Raw genomic sequence first — 23,949 nt, 5'->3', positions numbered from 1 at the left:
ACTCAAGGAGCAGACAGAACTGACTGTCTGCGCTGAGCAGGCTCTGCATGCACACACTGACATTAATTTGTCCACTGCACAACCAAAACCCGTTTTACATCTAGGTAATCTATCAATATAAAAAATATTTCAAGCCCACACAAAATACTACAAGATAAAAAACTTTGTGAGAACCTTAACTATAAAATTTTGTAGTCGTTTTTATGGCAGATTATATTAGTATATATATGTATGTATATATATATATATATATATATATATATATATATATATATATACAGGGTGTATATTATGTCTGGAAACACCCAAATATATCCTTTAATAATTTAAATATAAATTTGAAACCTCTCACAATCGTGATAGAGATTGGGCATCTACTTTTTGGAACAATGTTTTGTTATGTCACACCAACGGGGGACGTCCTGCCGAGGGTATCGTGAATATTCTTAATGGAAGCCTATACCTTGTGATACATAATTTTAAAGGTAATAGCTTACTGAATTGAATGCCACAAACCGCATCTCAAAGGAATTATTCTATCAGAAAATAGAGCATTTTTAGTATTGAAAATTTACTGATGTTCAACAATGTAATTTTAACATGGTTCTTGCCACAAATGTGTTACACTAATTTTTTTAGCATTTTTTAAAAATAACACAATAATGTTTCTCATAGGCTAGTGACCTTTGTCTCTTTAAACCTTCCTGCTGACTGGAAAACACCAAGTACAGATTCATAAGTAATCAGAGAAAGTGACTCATAAGTTTTATTCATTGTAATAAAAACTGGTAAATTTGTACTAATGAAACCAGCTTAAAAATAAATTGTTTATTTTATTTTAATTGAACATTTAAAAAATGCTAAAAAATTAGTGTAACACATTTTGTGGCAAGAACCATGTTAAAATTACATTGTTGAACATCAGTAAATTTTCAATACTAAAAATGCTCTATTTTCTGATAGAATAATTCCTTTGAGATGCGGTTTGTGGCATTCAATTCAGTAAGCTATTACCTTTAAAATTATGTATCACAAGGTATAGGCTTCCATTAAGAATATTCACGATACCCTCGGCAGGACGTCCCCCGTTGGTGTGACATAACAAAACATTGTTCCAAAAAGTAGATGCCCAATCTCTATCACGATTGTAAGAGGTTTCAAATTTATATTTAAATTATTAAAGGATATATTTGGGTGTTTCCAGACATAATATACACCCTGTATATATATATACACACACTTACCAAAATACAATATACCCTGCATACTAAGAATCATGGAATATAATGGCACTTAAAACCATACTAAGCCCCTATCATTACACCATGAGGACTAAGTTGTACCCAATAGTTGATTTAATTTTTGCATTTGCTAGCATAGCAAATTTTCCCACCATCAAAAATGCATACAATGCATTCTGGGTAAGCAAATATTCTACAAACACATTGTGTGCAATTCTGTTTACTCAATAGCCAAAATAAACTGTAATTAGATCAAACAAAGTTTGGTTTAGGGAAAAAAGTAGAGCTGGCTGGTTCTAAGCTCATTGAATTATGTGATTGCATTTGGCGCTCACTTACAAAAAATACATGATCTGCCCATAACAAGTTCATATTAATGTAGTGCCTCTGATCACTGATTTGATACCTTTCAGAATTAGAGGTAACCGTGAAATGGAAAACTTTGTTTTTGACACTTACTCTGAAGTAAATGATTATTTTTTTCAATTGAGGAAACAAAATTGTTCTCAATTTGTACATATTTTGACAAAATCCTTTTCTAGAACGAAATTTGGAAAATATGTACGTTTGTTCATTCCAAATAGTTCCATATAGGCCTATGACTGTAGCATAAATAAGTAAAAATTATGTATTATTAATAGTAGACTTCACACAAACATTAAAATAAGTCAATTCATATCATTTTGATTAAATACCATTGTTTTAAACTACATTTTATTTAGAGTGTCATAAATAAATGTTGAATAAGGCACATTATGTAGTAGTTTAATTGTTTAAAATATGAAGGATCCATTTAATTATTTAACATTTTTACAATACATTTTTAAGCAATTAAATCAAAATAAAAAGGAAACATGAAACATATCATAGATTTTAATTATTCCAATTCAAACACACACAGGTTTTAATGCACATATTAATCTTTGCGTGATTTGATAGAAAAAGGCACTTTTGTATAATTTGTCCATCAAATAAAAACTTTGATTTAAAACAAAAAACATACATTTTTAATTATAAGGTTACCCGTTCTGGAAATATTAAATTTTAGTAAGTATATTCTAAGTTTTTCAGATAATTTCTGTTAAGTGGCTGTTAATATCCTGGACACTCATAAGTTTAATAATGTTCTACAGTTTTAAAAATGTAATTAAAAGTAGTGATAGATTTCAACCCAAACAATGAAGAATAGCTTCAAAGGCAAGTATTGGATGGCGTGCATGCTGACTGGAGAACTAACGGCGGTATCTACCGAGATAGTTGTTACAATTTGGGCAGGTATGGTGAACGTCCATACAGGAGTCGATGCAGCATGGGATCAGACAACAACCGCAGAAACATCTACAACATGATTGCAAAAATCAAAGCCCATAACATTCATCACAGCTCGGAACAGGAAAATTTAAAACACATTTAAGATTTCTAAAATTAATCCAACATTTATAACAGAATTTAAATCATAAATGTGATATTAACTTTAGCTAATGTCACTCAGTTTCCAAATTTATATAAAAATTATAAACAACATTCACTTCTCTATAACAATTACTGATCTAACTCCCAGTCGTTTTTTGGCATTTGAAAAGGAAGGAATAAGAACATGGACTAAAAGAATCCCAAGTCAACATGCTGCTCTCTGTTGTCCGCACACCAGTTTTATACTGACAGTTTCTTCAAATGTATAATTTAAATTTAAATAATATGACTAAACATGGTAGAAAATAAACTTATTTGCTTTCTGCAAAAAAAATTGCTATGGTTAAAAACTACGGATTAGGTATTCAATTTAAAGATATAATTGTAAAAGATAGATATATTGAAAAGAGTATAATTGGTACATAACATGATCTGTATGTGCGTGCGTGTGTGTGTGTGTGTGTGTGTGTGTGTATGTGTGTGTGTTTTATATATACATACACACTCGCACACAAATATATACATACCTTATCTGAACTTTATAAAACATACTAAAACTACAAAATCTATCTTTGCACTTTGAAATATTATTATTATTATTATTATTAACCCTTTCAGCCCCAGTTTTGATATATTGGATGGCTCCATATTTTAAGTAACTGGCTTATAAAATTTCAAAATGCCTTCAGGTTCAGCATTACATCGATTAACACATCAGCTACGAGGGGGTACCCAAAAAAAACCGGAATTGTATTGCTGGCAGCCGGCAGCGTGTAGTACACATTCCTGCCGCTAGGCGTGTGTCGCGCAACCCATTGCGAGCTCAGAGACCCAGTTCCGTTGTCCTAGTGCATTCTGTTCGTTCGTAGTGACTGTTTTCGCTAACCCTGTTTTTGTTCTTGTTTCGTTTTTTGTCATGGCAAGTTTAAGTGAACAACGTGCAGCTGTGAAATTTTGTTTTTTTACTTGGTAAAAATGCTGCAGAAACTATTTTAATGTTGAATACAGCTTACAAAGATGATGCTACGGGGAAAACTCAGGTCTACGAGTGGTTCGCTCGATTTAAAAATGGCGACATGTCGATTGAAGACAAACCTCGTTCTGGACGTCCATCAACCTCTCGAACGGACGAAAATGTTGAGAAAATTCGTGAACTTGTGCTCACCGACCGTCGACAGACAATTGAGGAACTATCAGAGAGTAGTGGGTTAACTTGGAGCTCGGTTCAGCGAAAAGTTCGTCAGAAAAGACCCGATTTGTGGCAGACTGGAGACTGGTTCTTCCACCACGATAACGCACCGGCACACACAGCCATCTCAGTTGGGCAGTTTTTAGCCAAAAACGGCATGGTTCCGCTGCCCCACGCACCTTACTCGCCTGACCTCGCTCCATGCGACTTTTTTTTATTTCCACACATGAAAAAGAGGCTTGAAAGGTCAACGATTTGACAGCGTTGAAGAGGTTAAGAAAAAAACGAAGCTCGAGCTTGCAGCCATTTCTAAAGATGACTACAAAAAATGTTTTGATCAATGGAAATACCGTTGGGACAAGTGTATTAGTTGTAATGGAGATTATTTTGAAGGAGATAAGGTCGTATTGTAAAAAATTTTATAATATATAATTTTTATAAAATAATTCCGGTTTTTTTTGGGTACCCCCCCTCGTATGCAACCAACACAAGTCTTGCAAATGGTGTCATATTTCATTGTCTGTGAGAGCAGTTTAGTTGTCAGAGTATCCACTGTTATGACATCAGCATAACCCATTGTTAATAAATTTTTGAGTTTGCGTGATTGAAAAATGTTGTTTTTATGATTAAAATATCAGTAAGCATAAAGATAAATCTTCAGCGAGTGAAAATAAGAATGCAAGAATGAGTCTCAATACAGACTTTAGGAAATATATATATATACATATATATATGTGGATATACGGGGTGATTGAAAAGTAAGTTGCACCCCCTCTTAACTTTTTTGTTATTTTAGATATATCAAATATTTGTGTGGCCATCTTACTAGCTACAGTATACTAATAATGATAGTTTTCAAATTTGTGACCATCAGGGGAAAGGGAGGTGGGGGGCAACTAAAAATTTTCAAATAGCACTTATAGTCTTATAACATATCATTTTAAAGGTCTTGGTTAGTAAATAGAAAATATACTTAAAGAATTTAAACCAGACCACTATAAAAGAAATTGCAGCCCCAAACGTAACTGAGTATATTGTGATTCATAATGTAAAAACTAATACCTAATTCTACAGATAATGAATAATCAATTAAGAAAAGACACTAGGGCAATTGCTGATAAGTATTGCCGTATTAGGGAGGGCGTAGTTGGGGAATCTAATACTCTCTTGTTTATCTTATTCTTAACTTAAGCAATGCTTTTACCCAATTAGTTTCCAAATTGCTAACAGTTCGCTTAAAAGGTCTGACTTATTCAGTTACCAAATACTGAGTTCAGTTGTATTTTTATAGAAAATTTTATAGAAATGCCACAAAGCTGTAATGCTCAAGTATTATGTCACTAGCAATGTGCGAGAAATTCTGTGACGATTTATCGTTATCGCCTATTTTAAGCCTTAGTTTTTATCTCTGTGTCGTTTGAAGTGTCGACAAAACATAGTGTATACCTAATAACTTTCATTTCTGTGATGTTTGGAAAATACATACATCCAATTAGGAATAAACAAAGATAACAAATAAATACCAACACAGCCCTACTATGGGGCATACTGCAGTCTAGCATAGAGGGTCAGAGATCTGCGGTGGACAAACTTTTGGTACGAGACAATGACTTCGCCAGTAAGCAAGGTCGTCCATCTGATACTTCATCAAATACTTTCATCTGAACTCAACTTAATTAATTTATACTTTTTTGGGGGTGGGGGAGCAAGCCTAAGAATACCACACTATTTCAAAGTAATATGCATAGATTCTCCTTTAAAATTATAGAAATAGTGAGATTATAAAGTGAGCTTCCAGAATATATTCCATGTACGTACAAATGTATGGATGGATTTACATTTATAGAAAATCTATTTATGTATAGCAACACAGTACAACATATACTTAAAATAAAAATTAGCAATCATCCTGTTTTCCACTGAGCAGCTAACATCAGTGCATAGAACCAGGAGACACGATGGCATTGGCAAATATAGACATAGAAATAGAAATTAAAGATCAATTTAAATATTATTCATAAATCCCGGTATTTTGTTACTATATATTTCTAAATAGTTTTTATTAAAAAAAAACTACAAAAACTTGTTTCTCCAAGGTCTAATTTGCGTACTGCCTATCGTTTTTGTCTACGAATAGACAGAGCAGACTCTTGATGATGCGCCAAAATAAATATAATAAACACTAATTTTGGCTAAAATATTAATTTGTTATTAAACTACAGTAGTTTGTTACTTTAAATGTCTAACTACATTTTTTCATAAAGAAAATACAAAAAATGTTTAATTTGCGTGCTGCCGATCAATAGTCATCCGGGAGTAGAATTTTTTGGATTCGAGTTTCAGCTTCCCCATATCAGTAGTATATTGTGAAATCGTGATTTTTCCAGCGTATTTAAGCATTTCCGATTGTATCGGAATCGAGTAAAAAGAGCAACAGTATTGATAATCAGAAACGATCCATCCCTACTAAACATTCCAGGGACACTATCCACACATGTTTCCCGGAGTCCGAAATTCATGCGTATTGCACGCTTTTCCAGATTATCATCGTTGACGGTAGCCCTGGTTAGAGTCCCGCGAAAGTACCATGGTTCTCAATATATATCCCACTGACGGCCAACATACGAAGAATGAATCAGAAAGTTATCTGCTACAGAAGTTACCGAAGTGTGGTTAATTCGTCATCTGTAGAATGAGTAGTTAGACAACAGTACTTTTTACAGTTGCATACAGAACACGAGCACAACTGATGTTATCAATTACTGGCTCCTAAATATTTTGTGTCAACCTTTAATAAAATGCAAGACTAGAATCACCCAATCACTACAAAACACAACTACAAAGTAAATAAACGCACGAAAGGCTGTGGTTCGTGCGTCAGGTATGCATTACATTATAGTCATGGACTATGAAACAATATGTCATAAGGCCCTTATACATGTTGGACTATTTGGTTTGACTTTGACTCGTCCGACCGATCGTCACATGTGCAGGGAAGTTGTTCAGGTAAATAGTTGATTGGAGAATCGATGGGATTTCCAGCCATCATCCAACCAATCCCGCATTGAAGACAAAACTGACATGGGGATAGATTTGGTTGGCTGGCTGTCTGCCGTCTGTAGACTGACGACAACATAAGCTGTGTTTACACTGGCAAGTAAAGTTGCGAGAGCATTTGAACAACTACTGTCGCATAATGTGAACAAGATAAACAATTTTACTGTCCAACACTCAGTTGCGGAAGCACTCGCGAGAGCTCTTGCACCCCTTGAGACACAATTTTTTATAGTCGGACAAAAAAAAACTTGCAATCTTTTGCCTGTGTAAACGCAGTTCAGTCAAGGTTTGGATGTGACCGCAATATCAAAACACAACACCACTTTCTTTGTTTTAACATATGTAATCTGATGACAAATTGGAATGTGTGCGAGGAGCAATCATTCATAGACCAACCGAGGTCTTGGCCGCGATACGAGTGGTAAGCAGTAGGTGGTGAGCGCTGGATCGAGCGGCGACTTAAAAGTTTAATGTCTGTGTTGTACATATGGGGAACGCTCATGACAGACGTGTACCACATGATGCCGCTAATCCTCCGCCAATTCTAGACCATAAATGTTTCTCCTGCCGCCCAGCCCTCAGCTCATTCTGTCATTGCTGTGCAACATATGGGATGCAAACACGCCTTTCTTGGCGTTACTTGTTATAGCTTACCTCTATTTTCTTTTCCAAAAGGTATCTTATCAGGCCTGGTAAAAATCCAACTGAAATTCTGGTGTACTCAAAACACCGGGTATGTCAAACATATTATTCTACGAACCAAACTATTAAGCCCCTTTATAGCCCCACTTCGTTCGATGAATGAATAATACTTAAATACATAAAACCTGTTTGTATCGCAGTCATTACTGCTCTGCCGCTTAATATGTACCGCTTGTTTAATGCCAAAGTCCAGAACGGTCAGCCGATTTGAAATTGTCCAATGCATGGTTACGTGTTTTTATGGGGGGGGAGGGGTCTTGTCACGGCACAGGAATAGAATTAACCAAAATAAACTCCACTACACTAGTGGAGACAACCCTCAGATGAATCTCACAAACATATATCGATCTTCATTCATAATTTCACAATCCATGTCGCGTATAATAATACAATGTTTCGAGATTAATAAATTCTTGAATCAAGAAGATATCAAATTATGTCTTGATTTTATACGTTCTTGGAGACAGAAAAATTGTTTTTGTAATTTTCCCGGTTCTCAGAAAAATTACTGGCTTATTCCTGGTTTCCCGGTTGGGTGGCGACCCTGAATGTAAAAGATATAACAAAATAAATTAGTTGAAAAAGTATATTCTTCTAGAAGGTTCCCTCTGTCGTTAAAAAAATCATTGTTCTTGACTTGTATCCTTTCACTTCATATTCTGTAAGATTGCAGCAATAATTACTTTTCAACATTATACGTTTGGGGCTGCCATTTCATGTAGAGTGGACCGATTTCAATTTTTAAAGTGTATATTGTATTTACCAACCAAGATCTTTGAAAATGATATGGTACAGTCGTAAATGCTATTTGAAAATTTTTAATTCCCCCCACCCCCTTCCTTTGAGGGTCAAAAATTTGAAAACTATCATTATTAGTATTATTATTAGTATAGCCCTATGTAGCTAGTATGATTGCCAAAAAAAGATTTTATATATCTAAAATAACAAAAAAGTTAAGAGAGGGTGCAAATTACTTTTCAATCATCCTGTATAGGGTAGGCTATATATGTGGCCTCCTCACCAACAAAGCTTTCTTTCGGGTGGCATAAAACAAGAACCAATATTGTCATGACATATAATTTCCACAGTAAGTCAAATAAAGTCTGTTCTTTCTAACAGTGCATTTTTTAGGTCCCTGGTAAGGAAAACTGTTACAAAAATAGAGGCCTCCGGATAATACCAAAGTACGATTTTTTGTTTTGTTATGTTAGTAATTTTTGCCATGTATTTAAACATTTAAATTTGTGAATTTGTTTAAAAATGTTTTAAGGATTTAATTCCAATTTGCTGCAAAAAAGCTGTAGATTATTGCATGATTTACTTTCAGAGTAGTTAATTAGGTAAACAATTTTGGTCCTATATATTTGAAAGCTTGCCTGAAGGATTTCTTTTTTAATTGACAGCAGGCTAATCTAAAAACTGTTTCCAATATTCCTGGTATTACGTACAACAACAAAATAATGTTCCACGGACACTATATTTGTGCTAGAGGAAAGCACTAGTTATTCTGTTTCATTTTATATTATTCAATGTCAGACCAAACAAGCTTGGAACTATTTTGTTGTGAATTACAAAGATGGCACTAAAAGATTCAGTTTTATAACTGTTTGGAAAGTACAACAGCTGTTCCAACAGTTTTACTCAGCATATTTATTGATTGGGAAAATATTTTCAGTAAGGTACAATACTGACCCAATGGCAGCGATTATGATGCCCGAGATGTATGCGATGATACCAGGCTCAGTTTTGGTAGTAGTAGTGATCTCACTGTAACAGTGAGGACAGATCATGTGAGTCGGCTGGCTGCTGACGGGAACTACTGTCGTCACAATCACAGGTCCCACATGTCTCACTGGTCCATGCTGTTTCACTGTGCATCAATCCAACAATGTAATATACTAAGATATCATCAGAAAGAAAAATAATTTTCCACATTAATTATGTGTTTATACGAGGCGTTCAGAAAGTAAGTACCGTTTAAAAAAAACAAAATAATTTTATTTCAACACAATTTTATTTTTACATGAAGGCCCAAACCTTAAACTATTTTTTGACAGTTTCCACTGATGTTCAAACCCTCTATAATAGGTGATCAATTTGTCTATACCCTCTTTGTAGAAGTTTTCTGCCAACGAATGTAGCCACGACTCCACGGCAGTTTTCACTTCATCGTTGGTTTCAAAGCGTTGGCCGTGTCTAGCTAGCGCTTCATGTACAGGAAGTGGTAGTCAGACGGTGAAAAATCCGGGCTGTAGGGTGAGTGATCGAGCTGCTCCCAACAAAATTGTCAAACCAATGTTTGAGTGTCACCAGCGGTACGGGGCCAAGCATTGTCATGGAGCAACACAATTCTGTTACTGAGCATTCCTCTCCGTTTGTTTTGAATTGCCCACCTTACTTTTCTAAAGGTTTCACAATACATTGCCGCATTAATGGTTTCACCTCATGGGACAAAATCAATCAGCAAACCGATCCCAAAAGACAGTGCACATGATTTTTTTTGTGCAGACCTTGTTGTCTACAATTTTTGTTTCTTCAGGGATTGCGTTTGTCGCCACTCCTCCGTTGACTGCTGTTTGGATTCCAGTGTGACATGACAGACCCAAGTTTGGACAAGGGTGGTGAATTTCCCCAGGAGAACCTGATAGGTTGTTTTCGGCGGTTTGTGAAACTGCTGAAATCATAGACTGACAGGCCTCATGGTGTGCTTCCGGGGTGCGCAAAAAGCCCTTGAGGCTTAAGTGCATGGCAGTAGGCCTCCTCACAGAAGAAGAAGAAGACCCAAGTTTCATCACTTGTCACAACTTTTGTTTAAAAAATCATCACTCTACCGTGTGAGAAAAGTCAATGCACTTCAGAGTCTCTTTAGTTTTGTGCACGTCAGTGGGAATTTCTTACAAAAGAGTACGTCAAATTTGTTGGAAATTGTCAAATAGTGTTGTCATAGTGAAACGTCTGTTGTCTTGGATTTTCGTCAACTGCCCTTACCAGATCATTGGTGACGAGAGAAGGCCGACCACTCCGATTCTCATCATGCACATTTGTTCGACCGTGACCGCCATTATATATTCTAACCCACTTTCTCACCATTCCTTCACTCATCTCGTCTTCCACATAAACATCTCGAAGTTGACGATAAATTTCAGCCGGTTTCACATTCCTTGCATTCAAAAATCTTATTACAGAACGAACCTTACAATCGGCGGGATCACTAAATGTCTTAAACATTTTAAATGTTCAGAGAAAACTAAAAACACAATGTAGAACAACTAAAATGGCATGAGTCGATAGCCAGTGAACAAGGACGACTAGTGCGCATGTGCGAAACACTGGTATCGGTACCAGAATGAAACTGTACTTACTTTCTAAACACGCCTCTTATATTGTTTAGCCCTATATTACAGTTAAGTATGCCTGAAATGAAATATTTAAATATTTTTTTGTAGTACAATTGAACTTGACGTTATACACATGGTTTTACTCATATTTAGTTTGTTAAATTGCTCTTAATTTTTGAATTAACACATCAAAAAATAGCTATAAGCCAGTAACTTCTATTTAACATATTATATACTAGCTGAATGTATCTGTGCTTCACAATACTATAATAGCGCATACATTACATTTTCGTTATGAGCACCAACTGTACACATCAAAAATCTTTTTTTTAATTTACATGAACCAGATTTTCATGGTGAGGCTGTAATTATTTCAAAACCATTTCTTAACAAGCACCTAAGAAGTAAAATGAATCTCTGTACCAAATTTCATGTAAATGCGTTCTGTGGTTTTCAAGATTTTGTGATGAGTCAGTTGATACATTTTATTTTGATATGTGTAGATATATCACATAAGAGTATATCAAAGTGTATTCAAAACTATTTTAATAAACTACAGTAGATAAAACTAAACTTTAATATCTGACTAAAAGTTATCTATTAATTTCTACATCATTTTTCACCAGAACTACCATCACATTGTCTGTGAAATGCAAAAAATTTGTCACTTAAATCACAATGGTAAGCTAGTTTTTGTATGTCTTTGCCACAGAATTCAGCCACTTCTTGCTCATATCACTAGTTCACCACACATATATCTTTAAATTCAATATGCACAAAACATAACAATGGTTAGGTGGTAATAGAGAAGTATACATATGATGCTTTATAAACTTCCAAAGCTAAAATCGATGTCATCAAACTATATTAAGGAGACCTTATAAAAACAAGTCCTGTCATCCAGCAGTCAATAAAGCAGTTGGATGAAATATGTTTTAACCAGTTACGTATTCTGTTATGACAGTAAGACAACATATGATGTTCCTGCCAAATTAAGTTTTCTGGATCATCTTCTTGTAATTGAGGAAATGTAATTGTAGAGCATCAATATATATAAAAAAAAAAAAAAAAAAAAAAAAAAAAAAAAAAAAAAAAAAAACCAGTTGCTTCACAAAAAAGAAAGACTTGTAAACTTTCCACCAGGATATATGGCATGAAAAGCATTCAATTTTTGGCCAATACAACTGTTGATGCAGCATACCAGATGCTTAAACTATAATTGGTTATACTTCTACTTATGTGAAATGTTGAAACATCACTGACTAAGATTTATATAAAGAGAAATTTCATAGTCGAGGAGCAACATTTTGATTATAGCGCATAAACTGTAATCTACAGGCTATAGACTTAGTAACAATTGTAATCTATAAGGCCAGTAGTATGCCTCTCCTTTAAACTCTCCACACAGTATGCCTAAAATTTGCTCTTACGACTAACCTTCACAACAGATTTCTTGTAGCTACAGATAAAAGACAAGCTCACTCTTCAAGACATTCTTGCTTGTTCTATATTCTCCTTTTCGCAAAAACAGCCAGTGTTTTCAAACTGAAGATACTATTTACAATTGTTATCATCATTTGAGGGATAATAATGGAACACCTATTGAACCTATAGGTTCAGGTCTTTGCAAGCTGTAAAACATAAAGCTTACTGTTCACTAGTAAGCATTTATACTACTACTAACGGTTTAAAATGGGGAATAGAGGAAAGATTGCATGTGCACTGGTCTGCCTAACTGAACTGGTTGAGTCGCTCTTTAATACAATGTGTAATTTATAATTAATTTCCAAAGGTATAAATACTAAAAAGCTTTAAAACACCAATATTTATTTTGAATAATACAGTAATGAAGAGTATAGTCTGTATAATAAACCTCCCAAAAGAATCATAAAATGGATGAACATATGAAAAACTGAATATAAAAATTACCAGGCATGCCAGGGGTAAAGGGGCTGGATGGAGGAACTCCTCCCATAGCCTGAGAGTAACTAGGTGGTGCAGCTGGAGGGGGGCCATGGTACGATGGCATACTCCCAGGAGTCTTGTTCATCGTAATTTTTCTTTACCTATGAACAAACAAATCACAGTTAAATATCAAAAATACCAGGCATGATACCAGGTGTGATCAAAAAGTTCCAGGACTTTTTATATACTACTAGCGGGCCCGGCGCGCTTTGCTGCGCATTTCAATGATTTTTTGCAAAAGTTGCCCGCGGCTTCGCACGCAATTTCCCGTTGAAAACAGTACACTATATTCACTTATTCTTTTTCTATCACATTCTAAACATTGCTGAGATAATTGATAGTCGTTCCATCGTGAGCCTCTTGGGCGTATTATGAAGGTATGTACCATATTCCTGCCTCTATCTAGCTGTTACCCACGGCTTCGCACGCAAATCTTAAGAACCGAAGTCCTTATATTACTTAGTAAATTTTTTTTTTTACTATAATAAATTTTAGATTAAATTAGTTATATCTCCGATGCCACGATTGAGCTTGCTTTGTTGTCTCGATCGAGAGAATATGTACACACGGAGTTTTGAGAACCATACTTCTGTCAAAAAAAACAACTAAGGTTGATTTTATAACATTCTTTATATTTGTAGCCAACGTAAGATAGTAATTATGATATCTGCATTACTCTTCTGATCAAGCATGAGCATGGTTTATATTAAATAAATATTGCAGTTAAAGGTGAATTTTTACGTCAAATTTGAATTGTATTATCTGGATAGTAAAGTCTATGTTTAACAGTGATTGCAAAAACAGTTTAAACAAAATTTGTCGTTTCTCTTAAGCTTACTCTATGCTTTAAAACTATAAGTGTAATATATGTTTACAAAGAACAGCTGATTAAAAATTTGAAAAGACGTTAACATATGTTTGCTGCAATGCATTTCTTATGGGTATTTCTGTAACCAGTGGGGCGGAATCCTGAATCGGGAAAGGGATGGGCATAGCTTATAAACCTTCTCCGTGGAAAAATACATATACGTACAAATTTTCATCATGATCGGTCCAATAGTTCACGATTCCATAAAGGACAAACATACAAACATTCATTTTTATATATATAGATGGGAATGCAATGTCTCACAGCGATGCGGTTGGCAGCATTGTATTCCCTGACTCAACAGTAACACAGCTGTGTTTGCAGATCAATCATAACATCACTGAAAGTAACATTAGCACAGTTTGTTTGAGATTAGTTTTATAGAGTTTGGCTATTTTTTTGTTTAATGAAAATGAATGTGAAAGAAGAGCAACGTGTTTGTGTGTTTTGTGTGAAACTGAACAAAACGTTTTCTGAAACCTTTTTGATGTTACAAGAGGGACTTTTTTTGGCTCAAGATGGTGTTTTTGCTAGTTGCTTGAGAGTAACGTCTTACTTACTTTTGTGATCAGTGCTTGTAGAGACTCTTGTGGTTATTGCCTTGCAGTTGATATAGCGCAAATTATCGTGAGTCTTTTATTTATCACTGTAACTCACCGTGAATCTCACATATAATCTGTTTTAACTCACATAACCTTCCTCATCAATCCAACTTTCCAATCATTTGTAGGCAGGTTTTCAAGTTCTGACCCGAAGACCGGTTCTCGCTGAACTTCTTCCTGGCCATAGCCTTTGTGATATACTGTACGCAACCTGTATACTACATCTACTCAGCATATCTGCGACCTGCCCGACTTGTGTCAAACAGGTGCTTGATTCGGAGGAGGGAATCGGATGTAATGGCGCTTGCCAGCGTTGGTTCCACAGAACTTGCTTAAATATGCCTAAAACTGAATACCAGTGTTTTTGTGGGAACTCTACTCTTACTTGGTTTTGTTTGCGAGCTAACTGCCTGGCTCCCTCTAACCAGCCTCTCAATGTTCTCTCCTCGAAAATGGATACTGTCCTCTCCAAACTTGATGAGCTTCTGGGAAAAATAAATAAAATTGATGCCATTTCCGCAGATGTGACTGCTATAAAAAACGAGGTGTCGACTATTAAATCCGGGCTTTCTGCCCTTGAACCTAGAGTTGATAAGGTGGAAGGTTGGCTATCATCCATGGAAAACCGGTTGGATTCGACTGCTCCAAATGACTCAACTGATCTTGAATCTACTATTGCTGAACTCAATGAGCGAACTCGCCGTTCAAAGAACGTAATGGTCTTCAACTTGGTGGAATCTGATTCTGGCGATACTGATTTCAAAAAAGGTCATGATTTTGATTTGGTTAATAGGCTATTTACTTTACTTCTTCCTTCCTATACTCCTTCTGGAGTTAAGACTTTCCGTGTAGGCAGGAAGCAGACTGGAAAGTTTAGACCACTTAAAGGTTATTCTAACTAATCCTTCAGATGTCTCAAACATCATGAGTAATTTCTCAACTGATCGTGCTTCTCAGGTTGATCAGAAGTTCTCATCAGTTAAACTTTCGCGTGACAGAACGCCTCAAGAAATGAAGCATCTCCAGAACCTTAACATGGAGCTTAGCGACCGACTGGCCCGTGGCGAGAAAAATCTTACGATCAAGTTTATCAACAACGTTCCTCAGATTGTCCTGAATAAAAAAAACTAGTTAACCCTAATGGCAGGACTTGCAACATTATTTGTTATTACCAAAATGTTAATGGCTTGAGAGGCAAACTGACTGATTTCCTGCTAAATTTATCTACTTCTGATTATGATATCCTGGCCTTGACTGAAACTAACTTGTCACTGGACTTCAACACTTCTGAGCTCGAAATGCATGATTTCAGCATATATGGATGCGACAGATCGGCTGCTACAAGCTCCAAACTTAGCGGCGGTGGTGTCATCTTGGCAGTCCGCAATACTTTATCTAGTCACATGCTGACTGTTCCTATTTGTGGTACTGAATATGTATTTGCTGCTTGTGTAGCGGCTTCTCGCCGCATATTAATTGGATGCGCATATATTCCTCCGAGCCAGCCGACAAATGTTTACTCAAGTTTTTGTGATGCTGTTGATGAAGTTATCGTGTCCTTTGGTTTCTATGACAATGTAATCTTGCTTGGTGATTTTAATTTGCCAGATGCAGACTGGAGCTCTCCGGATGTTTTGTATGCTGGTGATGCGTCTAGCTACTTAAGGAATTTAGCGGCTACTCACAATCTTACCCAGATCAACACAGTTCCCAACTATCGAGGAGTCTTTCTGGACCTGTTCTTCTCTTCTGTACCTGTCTCTGATGTTGCCTCTGCTGAAGAAACTCTCGTTCTTGAGGATAGACATCATCCGTCACTATCGTTTTCTATTCTGGCTAAAAGGAGCGCTGACACTGCTGCATCTGGATATGTTCTTGATTTTAGAAGATGCAACCTTGATGCTATATATCGTGCTACGCAAGGCCTCGACTTCCCGTTGCCGAACAGTTGTTCTAATGCTGACGTTGACTTTGATAAATTCTGCAACCACTTGAAACTTGTGAGACAAAATACCCCTTTAAAAAAAGTCTGCTCTAATTCATTTCCTAAGTGGTTTTCAAAGGGACTTGTACGTTTAACCATCATGAAAAAAATTGCTCATATTAAGTTTAAGGCCAATGGCATTGTTTCCTATTTGGATGAGTTTCGGAATCTAAGAGCCCAGTGCAAATGCCTCGCCAAGGTCTGCCTTACCAATTACTTGAAAAAGATCGAAGACGATATACCGTCGAACATCAAGTCCTTTTGGTCGCACGTAAACAGCCTAAAGAAAAACCCACCCATTCCGTCTTGTTTGCACTTCGATACGAGAGAGGCTGGTTCTGCTGCTGACAGATGTAATCTTTTCTCCGATTACTTCTCCTCTGTTTTTAATGATGCAGCGATTCACATTCCTGACTTTGACTTTGGTTGGAATACGTCCATCTCTACTTGCTCCATTCTCCCCACTGACGTTCAACGAAGACTTGAATCGCTCGACCACAACAAGGGACCTGGACCGGATGACATTCCTCCAATTGTGCTCAAGTACTGTGCAAATACATTGGCTCCTCATTTTGCAATTCTGTTTTCAACATTGCTAGCCCAAGGTGTTTTTCCCTCTGCACTTAAGAGCGGATTTGTATTCCCATTTTTAAATCTGGTGATCGTGGCAACGTGAGGAATTATAGGCCAATTGTCATCCAATCCACTGTTGCCAAAGTGTTTGAAAGTGTCATTCTGGACGACCTCTACTTTCATCTACGGAAGTGTATCTCGCCTGCTCAACACGGTTTCCTGCGTCAAAGATCTACTGTATCTAACTTACTTGAGTTCCACGAGTACATAATGTCTGCCTTTGGTGTCTCCCACCAAGTCGCCTGCGTTTACCTTGACTTCGCCAAAGTCCATCATCGTCTTCTGGTTGCTAAACTTGCCGGCTATGGTGTGCGTGGTCCCCTGCTCAGTTGGCTGGACAGCTACCTTACTGGAAGACCTTTGATTGTCAAGTGTGATGGCCATACCTCGATGCCCTTCCATGTTCTGTCTGGTGTACCTCAGGGATCTCACCTCGGGCCCCTGCTTTTTAACCTGTTTATTAATGATATTGGACAGGCTATTAACTCAAGATTTTTTATGTTTGCTGATGATATTAAAGTCTTCTGTGATGTCTCCACTCCGTTTGGTACCGCTGCCCTGCAGCAATCTCTAATAAATATTGGCAACTGGTGTCAAAACAACTCCATGGAGCTTAATGTCCAGAAATGTGTCCAGAGATGTGTGTGTGTGAGAATGTGTTCAGGTTTCTTTCAAGTGTGGTGCAGGAGCCCTTCAACATAATTATATCTTACACGATTGTGTCCTGCGTAGGGTCCACAAAATAAGGGATTTAGGTGTAATAATAACTCCTTCACTTAGTTCTTCGGAGCACATTGCACATGTTGCTTCAAGAGCTAGCTCTCTATTGGGTTTCATATTTAGATCTATAAGAAGCTTCAACTCACCTCAGTCCATTGTTAGTCTTTTTAAATCTTTGGTGCGCCCAATACTGGAGTATGGTTCCGTTATATAGTCCCCTTACCAACTAAATCACAAGGAACAGCTACAACATGTTCAGAACCGTTTCATCAGGATGCTTGCTCCAAGACTGGGGTTCAGCTACCGCACTACACCTGTCTCTGATGTCGAGAGTCATTTTGGCCTTCTCCCATTACATCTTCGTCGCCACCACGCTGATCTCCTGTTCTTGTTCAAGCTTTTAAATGGCCTCGTTGACTGCCCGGAACTGCTCAGCTCCATTGACATTTGTGTTACAAGAGGTCTGCGCTCAATGACAATCTTCCGCAGACGCCTCAATACCACCAACTATTCTCGCTTTAGCGGTATGTCTCGTCTCATGCGCGCAGGTGGGGTGGCTTCTACTCATCTGGATTTCTTCCACGATTCTGCACCATCATTCAGAAGGAAGGTGATTGCTCTGTGTGACGTTACCTAATGCTGGGGCCGTCAGCTCCCCTCATTATAGTGCCAGTGCCTCCTCTTCAGTTTCTGTTTTAAGTTCTTTCCGTTGTTGTTTATTGTATATTTATTTGTTATGGTATTTATAGTCTTTCTGTTAGTTATATCAATTGCAATAGTAGCTCTATTCACTGTTTACCTAATCTCTATTCTTGTTATTGTTACCTGATATTTCTATTGTTGTTAGTATATATATATATATATATATATAGTTTATTTCTTAGTTATTATAAAAACTGCAGCCCTATACACTGTTAACTCAATCCCACTCTAGTTTATCCTACTGTTATCTTAGATTCTTTACTGATGTTAGTCCTTTTTATATAGTTTATTTACTGTTTTTCCTTTATAGTATTTAATTAATTGTTATTTCTTATTTAAATAGCTCTCATTAGGCTCTATGTTCTATGTCCTATTGCTATACAGTGATTACTAGCAAGACAATTTCCAGTCTTGTACAGTTGTTACCTGTGTTTTTAGCTGGTCATGCTTCCTTGTTGTATGTTACTATTTACTCTCTGTCTTAATAGCTCCTAAGAAAACTTTAGTACATCTTGTCCATAATTATTTTTTGTTACTTTTGTATAAAATTGGCGATTGCCGTTGAAATAAATAAATAAGAGGCTTTTGGTGAAGAATGTCTAAGCCGATCATGCTGCCATCACTGGTTCAAGAGGTTTAAAGATGGCCGAACATCCACAGACGACGATGATAGTTCCGGACGCCCTTCAACATCAATCAATGATGACAATGTTACTAAAGTGAACGCTCTCGTACGATCAGACCGTCGACTAACAAACCGTGAAATGGCAGAAGAGTGTAACATTTCATTTGGGTCATGTCAGGAAATTTTAACTGAAAAACTTCAAATGCGTCGTGTTGCAGCAAAGTTTGTGCCAAAACTGTTGACTGAAGACCAAAAACAACACTGAATTCATGTTTCTGAGGGACTTCTTCAAAAGGCAAATGACAACGAAAGCTTCTTGGATCATGTCATTACGGGAGACGAGACATAGGTTTTTGGTTACGATGTGGAAACAAAAGCCCAATCATCACAATGGACATCAAAAGGCTCTCCAAGACCCAAGAAAGCACGTCAAATCAAATGTGAAGGTCATGCTTACGGTTTTCTTTGACTGTAAAGGTGTCGTCTACTATGAATTCCTTCCACAAGGTCAAACAATTAATCGTTTTGTTTATCTTGAAACCCTCAGAAAATTGTGTAATGCTGTGAGAAGAAATAGACCTGAGCTGTGGCAAAGTGGTGATTGGGTCCTTCACCATGACAATGCTCCTGTTCACTCTGCATTAGTTATCCATGACTTTTGTGTAAAAACTGCAATGACTGTGATTCCTCAGCCCCCCTACTCCCTGACCTGGCTCCAGCAGACTTTTTTCTCTTCCCGAAGCTCAAGAGACCCCAGAAAGGACGAAGATTTCAAACAGTTGACGAAATTAAAGAAAAAACAACGGAGCTGCTAAACACCTTTACAAAAGAAGAGTTTTCTGGGGCCTTTGATCAGTGGAAACACCGGTGGGAAAAGTGTGTAGCTTCCCAAGGGGAGTACTTTGAAGGAGACAAATTCGAATAATCTGTATGTTGTATGAATAAATGTATAAAAATTCAGTCCTGGAACTTTTTGATCACACCTTGTAGGTGTAAAGGTGCTGGATGGAGGAACTCCTCCCATAGCCTGAGAGTAACTAGGAGGTGCAGCTGGAGGGGGGCTATGGTATGATGGCATATTCCCAGAAGTCTTGTTCATCGTAAGTTTTCTTTACCTATGAAAAAACAAGTGAGTTTGGCTCCTGGTAACCTATGAGGAGAATTCTTTCCTCCATTTCACAAAGGTGGTTACTCGTTGATATCAAGCTGGGCAAGTTATAAATATTGTAAGGTTTCTTTGATATCTAGTCTAGGCCATAGTTGGTTTTGTTGTATTGTAATGTTAGTGTTAAATTTATGTTTGGCTACAGTATAATAAGAGGCCACCACCACAATAGAATCATATTTATGATTATCTAAACTATAGAAATAAAAATGATGACACGAATTACGTTATATAAAACCTATCTATGTTGTGTATTTATAAAATGTAACAAACAAAACAGTTTAACCTTTAGTTCGTTTTTACTGTTTTTAAGGATATACTATGATTCTATTGTGGTGGTGGTCTCTTATTATACTGCAGCCTTATGTTTTTAAAATTGAAATTTACGAGATTCTTCTTATTAGTGTAATTAATTATAACTCTTACTGTGTATGATTTTTACATATCAAAGTTGGATAATATATAGAATTTATTCAATAAAAACAACTGAATAACGAGTGTAGGTCGCTTATTAAAGTCTCTCCATGAGTTCTCCTATTTTTGGTTATTATTACTTGTTTTATCTTTCTAGTTCATTTATCACTGTAAATATTAAATTCATATTTTACTTTCAAACATATGATTGTTATTTAGGACTAGGCCTATAGATACTTTGATATTGATTGATAGTCTAGTATTCGATATGTGAATATTAGGTATCGATGACTATACTAATCGACATAAAAAACCGGGTTCACTTATCGTACTTTACCCCATGATTCTAATTATATATTTATAACTTACATAGATAAAAGTACTATTTTTTACATATTTTTCACTAACAATTCTTTTTATTAGATATAATAAACTAAAAATTCTGTAGATGTAAACCTAGCCTAGATTTAATCATCCCAAATGTACTCACTATCAGCATTAGTTGTAATAACACTGGTACCATTCATACTCATTGTTGACATTTGCTATCATAACATCATTCAAAAATAAATTATATTATAGGAAATTAAGTTAGATTAAAGGTCGAGGTGGCAAATCACGAATTTGACGTTATCAACGTATTCTGCTCATCCTCCTGAAAAAATATATATGGTTTTAGGAGGTGCAAATTACAAATAACATGATTTTAGAGGGTATATACATAAATAGTTAAGTTCTTAATGTTTTAATGTTCTGTTTGTGTGCTGTGTCTGGATATCTGTAAATACTATCTGCGGGTGGGACTGATAGCGTATCTGTTATCTGAGCGCTCTGGGGCAGAAAGTCAGAGATAACGTGTACTGTAGGTTGGATTGAGTGAGTGCGTGACAATCATGGATCAACCATCCACTAGTTCGACCAATCGTAGTGAACTGATGTGTCGTAAACATTATCTGCGGCTGGGACTGATAGCGAATCTGTTATCTCAACGCTCCGGGGCAGAAGTCAGTGCTTCACTAGATATCGTGTACTGTAGTATGGATTGAGTGAGTACGTAACGATCATGGATCAACCATCTACTAGTTTGACCAATCGTAGTGAATTGGTCTGTCGGAGTGTTTTGTCGGGCATGTTAAGAGGTTACGTTTCGACCGTAACGAGATTATTTAGTTTCTGTACATTTTGTGGAACACACTAATAGTTAAGTTTTCTCTATTAATGTCCATTTATATACATATTAGGGGTATTCATGATTTATTAAAGTTTTTACACAGTACATAATTGCCTTTCCATTACAATTCAATTTATATTTCTGATGAGCCCCTCTAGAATTTGATATTTTACTGATAGGTATTATCTCGAGGGATGTTTTTCTTTTGTTGACATCAGCGCGGCAGCACCCGCGCTGATGGCCGGAGGCACTCGTTTCGACTTGATAACAACTAATTAATTTGTAGCTCGAAATTTAAGAAAAACATCTGTTCATTTGGATCAAAATTCTGCTCATTTCAGTATTATTTTTCATTTACGTTTGCAAAGATGGCGCCGCATCCGATGACGTCATCACAAGGTTGAATCATGGTCACGTGATTCCCGATGTGGATGTAGAACATTGAAATATTGCTCCGCGCTTGAACAGTTGTTCCATTTTTTTATGTTCTAGAACTTCATTATTTCTCATTTCCACCCCATCAAACCTTATATTGTTTTGTTCTATAGGACGATTCCAATAAGTTAATAACGCGAAACTTGTATTTTGCCGCTCCGGCCGTTAATGTGACAATTACCAAATAATATAACAAACAAAAAAGGTATAATAGCCTATAGAATACATCAACTATATTAGCAACAAAGTGTTATGAGAGAATTAAAATAGGCTATAGATGCAACAAAAACTAATTTTTCTAAAATAATTGGGACAAGACATAATTGTGCAAATTTACTTTTTTAGTCTGAAATAGTAAAATATTTAGGGAAGATATATACAAACCAATAAACGTTTGTATGACATAATAGGATTAGAGAACATAAACTACACCGATTAAAAGTAAATAATACCAATGAATGGTCTGAGTAACTTTGTAATTAATCGTATATATTTTATAACGATGTAATCACCCACCTTATTTGCTTTAATAAAACTGAATGTCCACTATTTAGATCGTAAAACTAGAGTAAATGAACAAAATCGGCTCTTTACAACTAACAGATAAATGTGACGTTTTACTGTAATAAATAAATAGACAACAAACAGTAAACGAAAAATGACAACTAGATTGAGGTCAAATAAGGAAGTTCAGTTGTTTCACACAGACGACACAGATAAAATTGGAAAAAATCATTACGTCATCGGCTATTTCGTATCAATCATAGACCAAATATTTTTTAAAGTCTACTATTATAGTTATGCATATTCGTATTGTGTTTCAAAGACATTTTTAATGTTATAACCGGTTCTTCTAAATCAGTGGTAGTAGTACTATAAATTGTCGACTGTCTGTACAGTCACCTATTATATTGAATATATTTCGTTAATTTGATTGAATCAGCATTAACTATTTAGATTCAGAATCAAACTCCCATCTAGATTTTAGTTATTGAATTGTGTTTTGTTCTATTCCCGTTGTGTGTAGTGCCGTATACAATTTTATTTCACCTCAAGACATTTTTGTATACAACGAACATTTTGCATGTTACCTTAAAATATTTGTCGGTTTTATACTTGATTTTCTGATTAAGAACAGAATTATGTCCTAACACTGATTGAATTTTTATAAACCTACTAAGGCAAAGTCTCTGAAATTAAAATACTGCTAGTACTTGATACTTGCAAGGTGCTGGAGACATTTGAGCAACTCTTTACTTATACATGCCACCGGTACCTTTGTATTGTATGGCCTTTTTCGTAGTGTTATGTCGTTCTTCGAACATTTCACGCCTTCTCGGTGCCAGAAGTAGTTTAGAAAGAGCACTCCAGAGCTGTAAAGCGCTACAAACTGTAACTATTTTTATTTTTAGATGAAAATGGTTGTGTAGGAAATTGTAAAAATATTTGTTTTACAAAGTACAAGTAAACAATAATCCTTTGGCAAGATTTACTCGATTGGGTAATCGAATTGCATGGGAATGCGATATTTTCTGCGACAGTATCTATTGTATCCGTCGCCATGCTTTTTTATTTATTTATTGAGTCAACGCTAAACCATTTCGTACATATCATGTATATCTAAGTAACAGATGGCATGCCAGACATTAACAAATCCAAATAAATATCGCCAACACTTAATTGTAGATAATAGAAAACAATGTTATAAAATATCCAAAGTTTAAC

At 36.1% G+C, this 23,949-nt stretch overlaps 2 protein-coding genes across 3 annotated transcripts; one reads left to right on the top strand and one right to left on the bottom strand.

Annotated features, from left to right (window-relative positions):
* Positions 1–1,990: 1,990 nt before the first annotated feature.
* On the bottom strand, positions 1,991–23,438 carry LOC124364334 (LITAF domain-containing protein). 2 transcript variants are annotated; one of them, XM_046819729.1, is made up of 4 exons: positions 23,316–23,438; positions 12,870–13,006; positions 9,295–9,472; positions 1,991–2,579 (listed from the first exon to the last, which is right to left on the bottom strand). In XM_046819729.1, the coding sequence occupies exons 2-4, from the start codon at positions 12,988–12,990 to the stop codon at positions 2,474–2,476; spliced, it is 405 nt and encodes a 134-aa protein (XP_046675685.1). In that variant the 5' UTR covers positions 12,991–13,006; positions 23,316–23,438; the 3' UTR covers positions 1,991–2,473. The 2 variants fall into 2 exon arrangements, with proteins under 2 accessions (XP_046675685.1, XP_046675676.1); XM_046819720.1 differs by lacking the exon at positions 23,316–23,438 and adding an exon at positions 22,741–22,989.
* On the top strand, positions 15,674–17,035 carry LOC124365076. The gene has a single exon (XM_046821044.1). It carries the CDS (start codon positions 15,674–15,676, stop codon positions 17,033–17,035), a length of 1,362 nt encoding a protein of 453 aa, XP_046677000.1.
* Positions 23,439–23,949: the final 511 nt, after the last annotated feature.

The sequence above is a fragment of the Homalodisca vitripennis genome, chromosome 1 (genome assembly GCF_021130785.1).
Source record: "Homalodisca vitripennis isolate AUS2020 chromosome 1, UT_GWSS_2.1, whole genome shotgun sequence".
In the NCBI taxonomy this organism is placed as follows: Eukaryota; Metazoa; Arthropoda; class Insecta; order Hemiptera; family Cicadellidae; genus Homalodisca; species Homalodisca vitripennis.
The sequence above is the reverse complement of the archived record's forward strand: the minus strand, read 5'-3'. Positions and strand labels throughout refer to the sequence as shown.